The 10,631-nt window shown below is 64.1% G+C and overlaps 1 protein-coding gene across 1 annotated transcript; it reads left to right on the top strand.

Annotated features, from left to right (window-relative positions):
- Positions 1–1,208: 1,208 nt before the first annotated feature.
- NKX2-3 (NK2 homeobox 3) lies at positions 1,209–3,598 on the top strand. Its single transcript, XM_058841463.1, has 2 exons — positions 1,209–1,730; positions 2,395–3,598. The coding sequence occupies exons 1-2, from the start codon at positions 1,388–1,390 to the stop codon at positions 3,033–3,035; spliced, it is 984 nt and encodes a 327-aa protein (XP_058697446.1). The 5' UTR covers positions 1,209–1,387; the 3' UTR covers positions 3,036–3,598.
- The last annotated feature ends 7,033 nt before the right edge of the window (positions 3,599–10,631 follow it).

Below are 10,631 nucleotides of genomic sequence, written 5' to 3'. Positions count from 1 at the left end.
GCAGCAGGATTTTAATCGCAACGAAAAATCTCACCAAGGATCCCCTGCCTCTCCCTCGGTGCGCCCGCTCCCCTCGCCGCGGCAGCCCGGAGCCCCTGCAAAAGTCCGGGGGCCGCGGGGAGCACCGCGGGGCCGCAGCACCCCTCGCATCACCGGGGGGCTCGGTCGGTGCCCGGCGAAGCCCTGTGGCCGGGGGACTGTCAGTGCGGAATAGTACAGCGGGCTCCTTCGGTGCGTCACCCGCCGGCACGGAGGCGAGGTGGCTGAACGGAGCCGCTGGCCGCCCGTTACCGGCGGGAGAAATGAAACAAAACGAAACGAAATGAAACGAAACGAAACGAAAGAAAACGAAAATCAACGAAAGGAAACACCGACAATCGCGGTATCGTGCTCCTCATCCAGCCCCGCGTTACCGCGGTCTCGGGCTGCCCACCCGGCCCGGCCCGGTCATCCCGGCTGGGCCTGGCGGTCGCAGGCTGCGGGGCCCGATCCGGCGGCGGCGAAGCGCGCTTTCCCCTGTGCGAACGAGCGTCGCACCGGCTGCGGCGAGCTGGGCCGGCCTGCAGATTGCCCCGTCGCGGGGGTATTTGCGGGGACACCGGCGGAGGGACCGGGGCTGCAGGGGGATGCGGAGTGGGTCGGCTACGTGTACATCGCATGGCTACGGCCCGTCCGGGTCGGCGGGGTCGCCATCGACTGCGGGAGCGGTGTGGGGTGGCGGAGGCGAACCTCCCCTCCGCTACGCGCCCTGGGCCGCGGGAGGCACTTGCGGGGCCGTGCTGGTGGGGCGGGGAGGCCGGGCCGTAGGGGCCGCACATGTCGGCCCCTGCCGGGGCCGGACCAAGCCGTGTGCGGGCAGGGGCCAGCGGGGCGCGCCCGGGCGGGGGTCCCTACCTACCTATACGTGCTTAGCACTGGGGGGCGCGGCGGCGGCTGCCGCGGCTCTCTGCGGGGACCCCGACCCTGGCGCACCGTCCCCGCGCCCGCCGGGCGGGTGCCGGGCCGGCGGGGCGCTCTGCGGGGAAGCAGCCTCCCCGAGTGCAGCCTTAATACATTGCTATTTCTGGCCGGGCGGCCGGAGCCGGGCAGGGGGCCGGCTCTGCCTCCCCCTCTCTCCAATGGCGAGGCCGCCCCCGGCCCCTCCTTGCCGTGACGTGCCGGCCCGGGGCAGAGGAGGCTCCCGAGCCTTTGGCTGTCCCTGCAGAAGCTGTAACAAAACGCAGACCCCCTGCGCCGAGCTAATGGAGGCAACTTAGACAGAAGCAGGCGCGGCCCCTCGTCTCTCGGCGCTGCCTGTTCCCCCCGCACCGGGCGCGGCGCTCCCCGCCGAGCAGCCGCCCGAGCGCCGCCGGGCCCGCGGGACTGCCTGGCCGCTTGCGGTGCCCCGATGATGTTACCGAGCCCCGTCACCTCCACACCCTTCTCTGTCAAAGACATCCTCAACCTGGAGCAGCAGCAGGACCCTCACTATGGGGCCCAGCTCCCGCACCACCTGGAGCACCACTTCCATCCCGCTGCCTGCCTGCTGGCGGCCGCCGACGGCGCCCGCTTCTCCGACGGCGAGGAGGAAGAGGAGGAGGAAAAGCTCTCGTACCTGAGCCCCATGGCAGCGCCCGGGAGTCAGGCGGACGCGCGGATCTCCGCCGACAACTACGTTCACGCCGTGCTGCGTGGCTCCTGCGAGGCCCCCGGCCCGGAAGAAGAGCTGGACCCGGCGGTCCGAGACCCAAGTGAGTATCGGCTCCGCCGCGCTTCCCCGCACTGCACCGCCTCGCCGGGACAGGCCACGCGCTGGCTTCCCGTGGTGCGTTCCCAGCCCTCGGGCATCGCCCCGCGAAGCCCAGGTCCTGGCACTGTAGCCCGCTCCACGTCCCTTGGCCGTGTCGAGCCGGGACAGGCACGTCGCGGGGCTGCCACCGCCCTCCTCCGCGCCTCGCTCGCCTCCTCCCGGGGGAGTGCCTCCTCATGGCCCCGGTTCGGAGGTGCCGGATCAGGCCCGCGCTCTCCAATTTCGGTAGCGGACGGGGAGGAATGGGTCGGGTGAGGCCCAATCCGCACCCGCTGCGGTGGGGCCCGGCGGCGTAGCAGGTGCCCGGCGCTGTGCGCGACGTGGCCCGGAGCTCTCCTCGCGGTGCCGCAGCGGTGCCGCCGCAGTCGGCCCGGAGGTGCGGGAACGTGCCCGACCCCGCCGCCCGAATCGGGCCCTCGCAAACACAGGCGGTGCCGGAGACGACCGGTCCCAGTTCTGCCTCCCCGCCCGCAGCGCGGTGACCCGACGGGCGCGGGGTCGGCCGGGGCGCGGCGCGGAGCTCTCATCCGCCGGTGGGGCCCGTCGGGAACAGCGGGCGCCCGGCGTCGGCGAGGCGCACCCGTGACCTGTCCTCCCCCGTACAGAGAGCTGCGTTCTGAAGAAGCCGCTGGACGCAGCGGAGAAGGCGGAGGAGACGGAGAGGCCGAAGCAGCGGAGCCGGAGGAAGCCGCGCGTACTCTTCTCCCAGGCGCAAGTCTTCGAGCTGGAGCGTCGGTTCAAGCAGCAGCGTTACCTGTCGGCGCCCGAGCGGGAGCACCTGGCCAGCAGCCTCAAGCTCACCTCCACGCAGGTGAAGATCTGGTTCCAGAACCGGCGCTACAAGTGCAAGCGGCAGCGGCAGGACAAGTCGCTGGAGCTGGGCGGCCCCGCGGCCCCGCCGCCGCCGCGCAGGGTGGCCGTGCCCGTGCTGGTCCGTGACGGCAAGCCGTGCCTCGGCGGGTCGCAGGGTTACAGCTCGGCGTACAACGGGCCCTACTCCTACAATGGCTTCCCCGCCTACGGCTACGGCAACGCTGCCTCCTACAACCCCGGCTACGGCTGCACCTACCCGGCGGGCACCGGCGGCGCGTCCATGCAAGCCGCCTGCAGCCCGGCGGCGGCCGCCGGCCCCTTCGTGAACGTGGGCGGCCTGGGGGGTTTCAGCGGCGGCGGCCAGCCGCTGCACCAGCCGGCGGCGGGGCCTTCCTGCGGCCAGGGCGCACTGCAGGGCATCCGGGCCTGGTAGCCCGCACGCACTGAGGGTCGGGAGCGGACCGTCAGGACGGCCCGGCGGCTCCGCGGCCCCGTTAGCACCCGCACCGCAGCCCGGCTGCGCGCCACGCGCCCTGGACCTGAGGCGGAGGGGCTGCGGGACGGCGCGGCGGGACCCCGGCGCTCCCGCCAGCATCGCTGCGGGGCCGGCGACGGACGGAGCGGAGCGGAGCGGCAGGACGGGGCCGCGCGAGCCCGCAGCGAAGCTCCGCCGCCCCGCGGAGCCGCCGCGACGGCCGGGCGGGCCGGGCGGGCCGGAGCCGATCGCGCCGCGCCAGCGGAGCAGCTTTGCTTGTAAAAAGCCGACGGCGGGGCCCGCTAGTGCCGCGGCCCCTCTATCTACTCTGTATCGGTCACTGCCAGCGCCAGCTCGCCCAGTCAGTCAATAAACCAGGTGCAATACTCGCCGCCCGATCCCTCCTTCGTCCACCGGCCGGTGCCCGGCGGAGGGGCCGGGGCCCGTGCCCGGCGGCGGGGCGGTCGCCGCGTCGTGCCCGCGGGGCAGGGCGGCCCGGCCGGCTTGTGAGCGTGCCAAGGGCGCTGAATGGGGCCGCGTAGCTCAGAGCCGGGCCCATTGTGGCCGACGGGCCGGCGCTGAAAGGAGCCGCCGAGGAAGGTAGCGGGAATAGGCGCTTATTGGATTCGGGAACAAAAGGTGTGGCAGGGAGGCGAGGGACAAAGGGGCCCCGGCGCCGAGATTGACGGGCCGCTTTGCCCCCCACTGAGGCCCAGGCCCGGCGCTTTATGCGCGGGGGCTGCAGAAACGTGCTGGGTTTTGTTCCCCATTCTGGGAGCGCAGGGGAAGAGGAGGGGGGTCCGCGGGCCGCTGATTAGGGCCGGCCGGGCCGGGCAGCCTGAATGCCGGGGCATTATTGCTACATGTTCAGCCATTTCGCTCGATTGCAGGGGGAGGGGGCGGCCGAGGCCCCCGAGCCCCACGGGACCGGCCGCGGGGTCGTCTGTCCCCCGCCCCGTCCCGGGCCGCCCCGTCCTGCTGTCGCCACCGAGGCGCTCTCGGGGCGGTGGCCGCGGCCGTGTCTCTGCCGTGCGGGTCCTGCCGAGCCCCGCCGCCGGGGCCGGAGCCGCGCCGGGGAGGGCTGGACACCCGCGGAGCGGCGCGGCAGCACCGGCCGTCTGGGGCACCCCGGGCAGCAGCGGGGACCGAAGGCGCCGGGAGCTCTCCCGTGCCGGCCCGCACTTCTGCCCGGCCGCGCCGCTGCCTCTCCGAAGGTGTTTCCAGCGGAGCCTTCTTGGAGCCGGTGCGACGGACGCAGACCAGGGGCTCGCTGTGCCACCCCCCTAACCCAGCGGTGCCCACCGTGTCCTCCCCATGTGTGTTGTGTGACAGTCCCTCTGTCCCGAGCAGAGGAGCTGGCTCTGCCCTCGCAGAAGACGCAGGTAACGACCGCTGACGTTCCTAACCGCGGGTTTTACGCTGCAAATCCCCACCGTTTAAGCATCCTTTGGGGTTTGCTGTTTGAAAGGAACCGGAGAAATTCTTTCCACTGCGAGGACAGAGTAGGCAAGCCGCAGGCCCCGGCTCCCAGCCTGGCTCGGCACCGCACCCCGCTGTCCCGCGAGCCACCCCGAGGCCGGCAGGCTTCACGGGGCCGCCGCTGGGAGAGGATGCGGCACGCCCAGCTGATTGTTTGCTGGATGGCAGTAAGGTGTCGCAGGAGAGGAAGCCCAGGCCCTGCTCTTGGCTTTCAGAGATGAGTGGTTAAGGCCCTGTGGTCTCGTGGGTAGAAACAGGATAGCAAAGAACAAAGGTAATGCGCTTTCTTCACAGCAGCAGTCAGGCTGGAGAAATTTGTCTCTGCCATAGGAAGGAGTTGCATTTTCCTCCATGTTCTGCCAGACTGTTGTCTGCAAAAATAGGGACCCGTGTGAGTTCATACTTCAGCATGCAAGCCAGAGGAACCATAACCACAATAGAAGCTCCTCCAAAATCAGGGCGTGTGAGAGGAGTTCCCAGCTTAACACATCCCCTCAAAGTACATGGCAGTTGATGAGAAATCCACTGCATCTCGGCAGCACCCAGAGCCTCTGGCTGCGGCCAGAGCCCCAGCATGGGACATGCTGCCCAGGTCTGTAGTCACAGTCTCTAGAGCACAGACAGCTCTGTAAAGCTAAAGGACACCCAGGGACCTCACAGTCGTGTTGCAAGGGGTGATGTGGGGCAGTGCCAGATTGAGCATCAACAGTACCCGTCCATAGCAGAGCACTCTCCACTTGCTCCTGGTCACAGCCCTGACCCCTCTGTCCCTCCATGGAGCTGGAACAGTGCCCAGTCGGGGGTTCCGAGAGGCCTGACTGCACGCTGATGTCGCATGGCGCTGGAAGTTTCTAGATGTCCACCACAGCAAACCCCATTCCTGGGACATATCCCAGCTGTCCCACCAGCTCAGACTGGAGGAAGGGCAAGGGATTAGTGGGAGGGACCCCTCTGCAGAGCCTCGCCCAAAGCTCCTGAGCTGATGGGGAGGACCAGAACAGCACAAAGAGACTGCGGTACTGAAGGGCCCAGAGCAGGGCGGCGGAAGTGGACGCTCCAAGGAGGAGGAACAGCCGGCAGAGGCCAGTGGGAGGGAGATGGTGGGAGATTGCAGATTGGGCCGGCTGGCCAGGGAGGGGAGACACAATGGAGGGAAGTTGCTGCGTGGCTGTGCTGGAGGCAGCACCCGCCCATGATGCACCCTGTCCCCCACACCCCAGGTTGAAGGGTGAGAGGCACAGGGAAATCTCTGGTGGAAATTCCTTTGGCATGGTCCTGCTGTGGTGGTGCCATAGCCAGAGGGACATCAGGGAGGGAGGGACGCGGATGGCCATGGACAAGGGACAGAGGACATGTGTTTCTTCCCAGTTGATTGGGGGATTTACTGCTATTTTGGAATCAAGCTGTGAAGGTGCTGATTGATTTCAAACAGGAATGAGATTCTCTAAGTGCACTGATTTAAAAGAAGGGAGGGACCTTTGTGGCAGCTAGGTTTTAACTCCCAGGCCTCAGACCCACTCCGTGTGCAGGCTCCAGCTGTGTTTTTTATTCAAGTTTCCTGTACAAGAAGGAACCCATGAGCAGAACTTGTTTGCATTTAGTGGCTTCTAGGAAGGCTGCAGCTAAAACCTAGTTATTGCTGGTTTTCTGTGGCTTTTCCATCATGCTCAGGATCACACAGAAGCAGTGTTGTTCCTTCTGCAGGTCCACAGATAAGCTCTGGTTTCTTCTCCTTCCCTTTCATATTTTCATTTTTTCCCCTTTCTCTCTCCCTCCCTACTGCTGAGGTCATCCTTCCCTCTCTTATCCTTCATCCTTCTGTCTCCACCACTCACTTGCGGCCATCAGCAAGGAGCTCACCTCAGCAAGGTGCAGAGGGAGATGCCTGATCCCAGTGAGGCTGCTTGTGGATCTGGGCAGGCATCACTGAGTTCTGCTACTCGGAAGAACTTCATCCTGGTCATAGCCACCTCCTGCTGCCTGGGCTGGGAGCCTGGGGACCCAGCTGTTTGCTAATGTGGTGTCCAGCTCCTGCTCTGCAGAGCTTCCCACTGCAGCCACCCCCGCCAGCACTTGAGCTGGGAGCTGCTGAGGCTGCTTGGCCACTGGGGCTCTGTGGAGCTATCAGGTGTTGGAGATGCTGGAAGCTCCTCCTGGCAATGGCAATATGGGATTGTCACATAAGAACTCTCCAGTGCCAAGAAAACTGTTGCCAGCCATGGATCGGATCAGGTAATTAAAATAATGGTAATTGTGCTGTGGCGCCTCCAGCGAGGCTTTCTCCCACTGCATGGCCGCAGCACAGGGGGCAGGGACCTGCCTCCTTTCCGTGGATGAGTCACTGCATCACAAGATGACTACACCTGACTGAGCAGGGTGACGGGACTTGCATGTTTTAGCTGTTTCTTCTTCCTGCAGTCAGGCACAGTGCCGCCACTAGGGATCCAGGTGACCCACGAAGGATTCACTCTGATTCAACCAAGGATCCAGGTGACCTGTCCACAGAGGAGGACTGAGTCTTCATCCCCTCCAGAACACAGTGCTGCTGAAGGTCAAAGCTGCCCCTGTGTCCTGCCAGAGCCCTCCCCGGCGACATCATGCCACTATCTCCCGCCTAGGCAATAAATAAAACCCACAGACACTTTCCCGGGGACGATCCTTCTCCGCGCCCGGGGCTGCTCAGGCGGGCGGTGCCGGGGCCAGCGGGGTCCCGGGGTGCTGCCCGGGATCCTCGGGTCCCCCGGGCTGCCAGCAGGGACAGGGACACTCGCTCCCGGGGCCTGTCCCCAAGCGAGATACGCCACCGCCATCTATCGGCCAGCGCCCGGGGACAGGGAGTGACAGACGCCCCTCTGTCCCCGCCAGCCCGCGGCGCTGAGCTTCTGCAGCTGGCGTTGGCTCGCTTTGGGGTGCCCGAGTCCCCCCACAAGGCTTGGGGGAGCCCTGGAGCATCGGGGCAGGGTGAGGTGTCCCCGCTAAGAGGGACATCGGGACGGCCGGGCTGGCTGCGTGGGCTCCGGGCAGGCGGGTGTCACCGCACGGGCAGCAGAGCCAGGGGCTGTGCACACACACACACACACACACCCGGGCCCCGCTGCGAGGGGACAGCTGGGGACAAGGCCAGTGTCCCTTCCCAGCCTCCAGCCGCCGTGCGGGTCCCTTGCTAGCGAGCAATGCAATTCACCTAATTCCAGGAGTTTCCCTAAAACTTCTGATGCCCTGACACTGCCTGCAGCTTCCAGATGATCTCTCCCTGCAAGTTCTTGCCCAGGGACACGGGGTGGCTCTTGGTATCCAACGCCTGGTGCCCATCACAGCTGCATCCTCACCAGAGGGAGCTGTGTCCCACATTGGGGCAGTTTTGGCCCATTTATCTACCTTTTTTACAGCCCTTGGCAATGCTCCAGGTGACATACTGCTCAGGTCTGATGGGCATACAAAGGTGCCTGGATTTACATTTCTCCTGGCAACCACCGAGCCGTGCCAGGCATGGTCTGTGCTTGCCAGGAGTCTCCTGTGTCAGTCCCAGAGCTGTATTGCCCCGGGGGCATTGCAGGCTTTCTCTGGGGCTGACACTGGCTGCCAGTGCAGTATCTGCAGGCATGCTGGGCTGCACAGATTAGGGCTCCACCAATCTCCTGGAACAGCCATTACTTCAGCTGCTTTTGAGGATGATCCCAGACCAAGCTCGTGTCACAGCATGCCTGAGCTGTCCTCACCCATGTGAGGACTCTTGAAAGAGTGACCCCTGTTCACTCAGAGCAGGGCTGCCCAGGAGCAGCTCCTTCCCTACCTCTGCTGTCTCCCCAGTGCAACAGGTCACCTGCCCACACGCCAGTTCCAGCCAGGATGCCACTTTGCAGTCCCTTGCTGGTTGGAATTTGACACAGAAGCCTGCACTAAGCATGGGTATTCACCCAGTATCTCTCCATCAGAGCAGGCATGCCAAGAGCTGTTCCAGCCCAGCCTAGGGGATTGCTTCTTCTAGTGGTTCTCTAGAGAAAAGAAAGGTTTTCAGCCTCAGCTTTACCTTTCAGGGTATATCCTCTGCCTAGAAAGGGAAATAGCCTTTCAGGCTATATTCCCTGCACTGCCATGCTTGGACAGAGCTGGGCAGGCGGGGGCCAGCCCAGCCCAGAGCTGTTTCAGTTTAACCCAGGCAGCAATGTGGCTCAGGAGGGGCTTTCCCAGGCCCACCAGAGGCAATGTCTGCTCTGTGTCCAGCAGCCCTGGCGATTGTGTTTAGCACTGCTGTAGGGCCGGGAGGTCATGAGAACTTGTACAACTTTATTGGGGTCTGACACAGCCCTGAGGAATCCCAGAGCCAGGGTGGGTTGGGGCTGGAGAGAGGCTGGGAGCCCATCTCTCTGCTCCCCACGGGCTCCAGCCACCTCCTCCCACTGAGCAGGGCTGTCAGGCACCCACTGCAGAGGGGCTGTGGGGCAGGAAACCTCAGGGCAGCCCAGGGTGCTGGCAGAGCACAGGGATGTGGTTTCCAGGGCAGAGCTCTTGTCCCCCTGCCTGCCCCCCGAGCTGGGCTCACAAAAGCTTGAGCACTGTCCCCAGTGGCCTGTGTGGGGTCATGAAGGCAGGAGCAGCTCAGGAGCCCACCATCCCCAGCTGAAGGTATGGGACAGACACTGGAGAGATCTCCACCCCCTTCTTTCTCTGAGTAAGATGAACCCTCAGCCCTGAGATTCCCTCATCCCAGCTCTGCCCTTAACCTGCAGGAGTGCAGTCATCTCCAGTTACCCCAGGAAGGCAGCTGGGGGCTCCTGAGCTGCTCCTGGCACAGTAACCTCAGGCTGCCTGAAATAGTTTGGGCTTGTGCCATAGGCCAGCTGTGCAGCCCCACACCTATCACCTGGAGCAGGGCCAGGCCAGTGGTGCTTCCCACCTCTGCCTGCTCAGGGACTGTGGGGCTCACCCGACCCAGAACACACCAGAACAGGGTTCAAGGGGCAGCTGGACACAGGAAGGCAAGGCAGCAAATCCCTGCCTGTGCTGAATGTGGCTGGGGATCCTGCAGGGAGGTGAAAGGAAAAGGGATTGTCTCCAAAACTCTGCTGGGCTGAGCATTGCTTCCTTGCTGGAAAGCCAAAAATAGTCTCTTTACCCAGAAGAGGCTGTAGGAGGAGAGATTTCACTCGAAGCACAGCCAAATACCTAGGAGGCCATAGGACAGACCCAGAGCAGCGTGGCTACACTGAGGCATTACCAGACCTTGGAAAGGCAGCGGCCAGAGCTGAACCAGCCAATAACTCCATTGTCTCCAAGCATCTCATCGTGACAAAGGTGCCAGAGGAACCAGTCGGTCTGGCAAGGGAACACCGCACCCCGGCACCCTGCTATGGCCAGCCCTCAGTTTGTGTCACACATTCAGCTCAGAGATGGCAGCAGGATGACATTTTTCCTGTCCATTGTGGCCTGGCCCAAGGGATATTTGGGAATGCCCGTGGCAGCGCTACTGTCCCTGCAGTGCCAAACCCAGAACAGGCAGTGCCATTCCCTGCAGGGCTGCTGCTGCCAGCACTGGGCAACACCCAGCTGCTACTGGGTACGCTGGCAAAGCACCAGCAGGCCAGAAAGGCTGTACCCTTGTCAGGGGAACGCTTTAGGCCAATTGCTCACATAGCAACATTTCTGGGCTGTGCTGACTTAGCATGTGCCTGTTCCTGGGGGTCTCACTGCCTCCCGCAGCACTTCTGTGGGTAGTTTATTCCTGGAAAACATCCTAGAGAAACTTTCAGTCATGCCTTCATCCACTGACATAAAGTTTCTTCCAGCAGCTGACGGATTTGATAATGTGAATCTTCCCCCAGCCCCAGTCTGTTTATGCCTTTCCCTCCATGGGGTTTGTCATTGCCCCAGTGCATGGTGAGGGCTAAAGGCAAAGCTGTAGCTCTGCTGCCAACAGTTTTCAGCTCCTGGGCAGAGAGACCGGTCCTGGCAAAGCTCAGTTGTACCCATCTTCTGCAAACTCCTGTCTTATGCCCTGCCCTCCAACCTAATCCTACCCTGGTCTCTCCCAGCCATCTCCGCTTTTCCCTCCTGGGTGGAGGAGCTGCACGGCTG

The sequence above is a fragment of the Poecile atricapillus genome, chromosome 6 (genome assembly GCF_030490865.1).
Source record: "Poecile atricapillus isolate bPoeAtr1 chromosome 6, bPoeAtr1.hap1, whole genome shotgun sequence".
In the NCBI taxonomy this organism is placed as follows: domain Eukaryota; kingdom Metazoa; phylum Chordata; class Aves; order Passeriformes; family Paridae; genus Poecile; species Poecile atricapillus.
This window is presented reverse-complemented; position numbering and strand designations above follow the sequence as displayed.

Excerpts from the sequence above, each read along its gene's own strand:
- NKX2-3 (XM_058841463.1), top strand. The coding sequence starts at position 1,388 with ATGATGTTACCGAGCCCCGTCACCTCCACACCCTTCTCTGTCAAAGAC. Across the intron at positions 1,731-2,394 it reads CCCGGCGGTCCGAGACCCAA|AGAGCTGCGTTCTGAAGAAG; the intron begins GTGAGTATCGGC and ends TCCCCCGTACAG.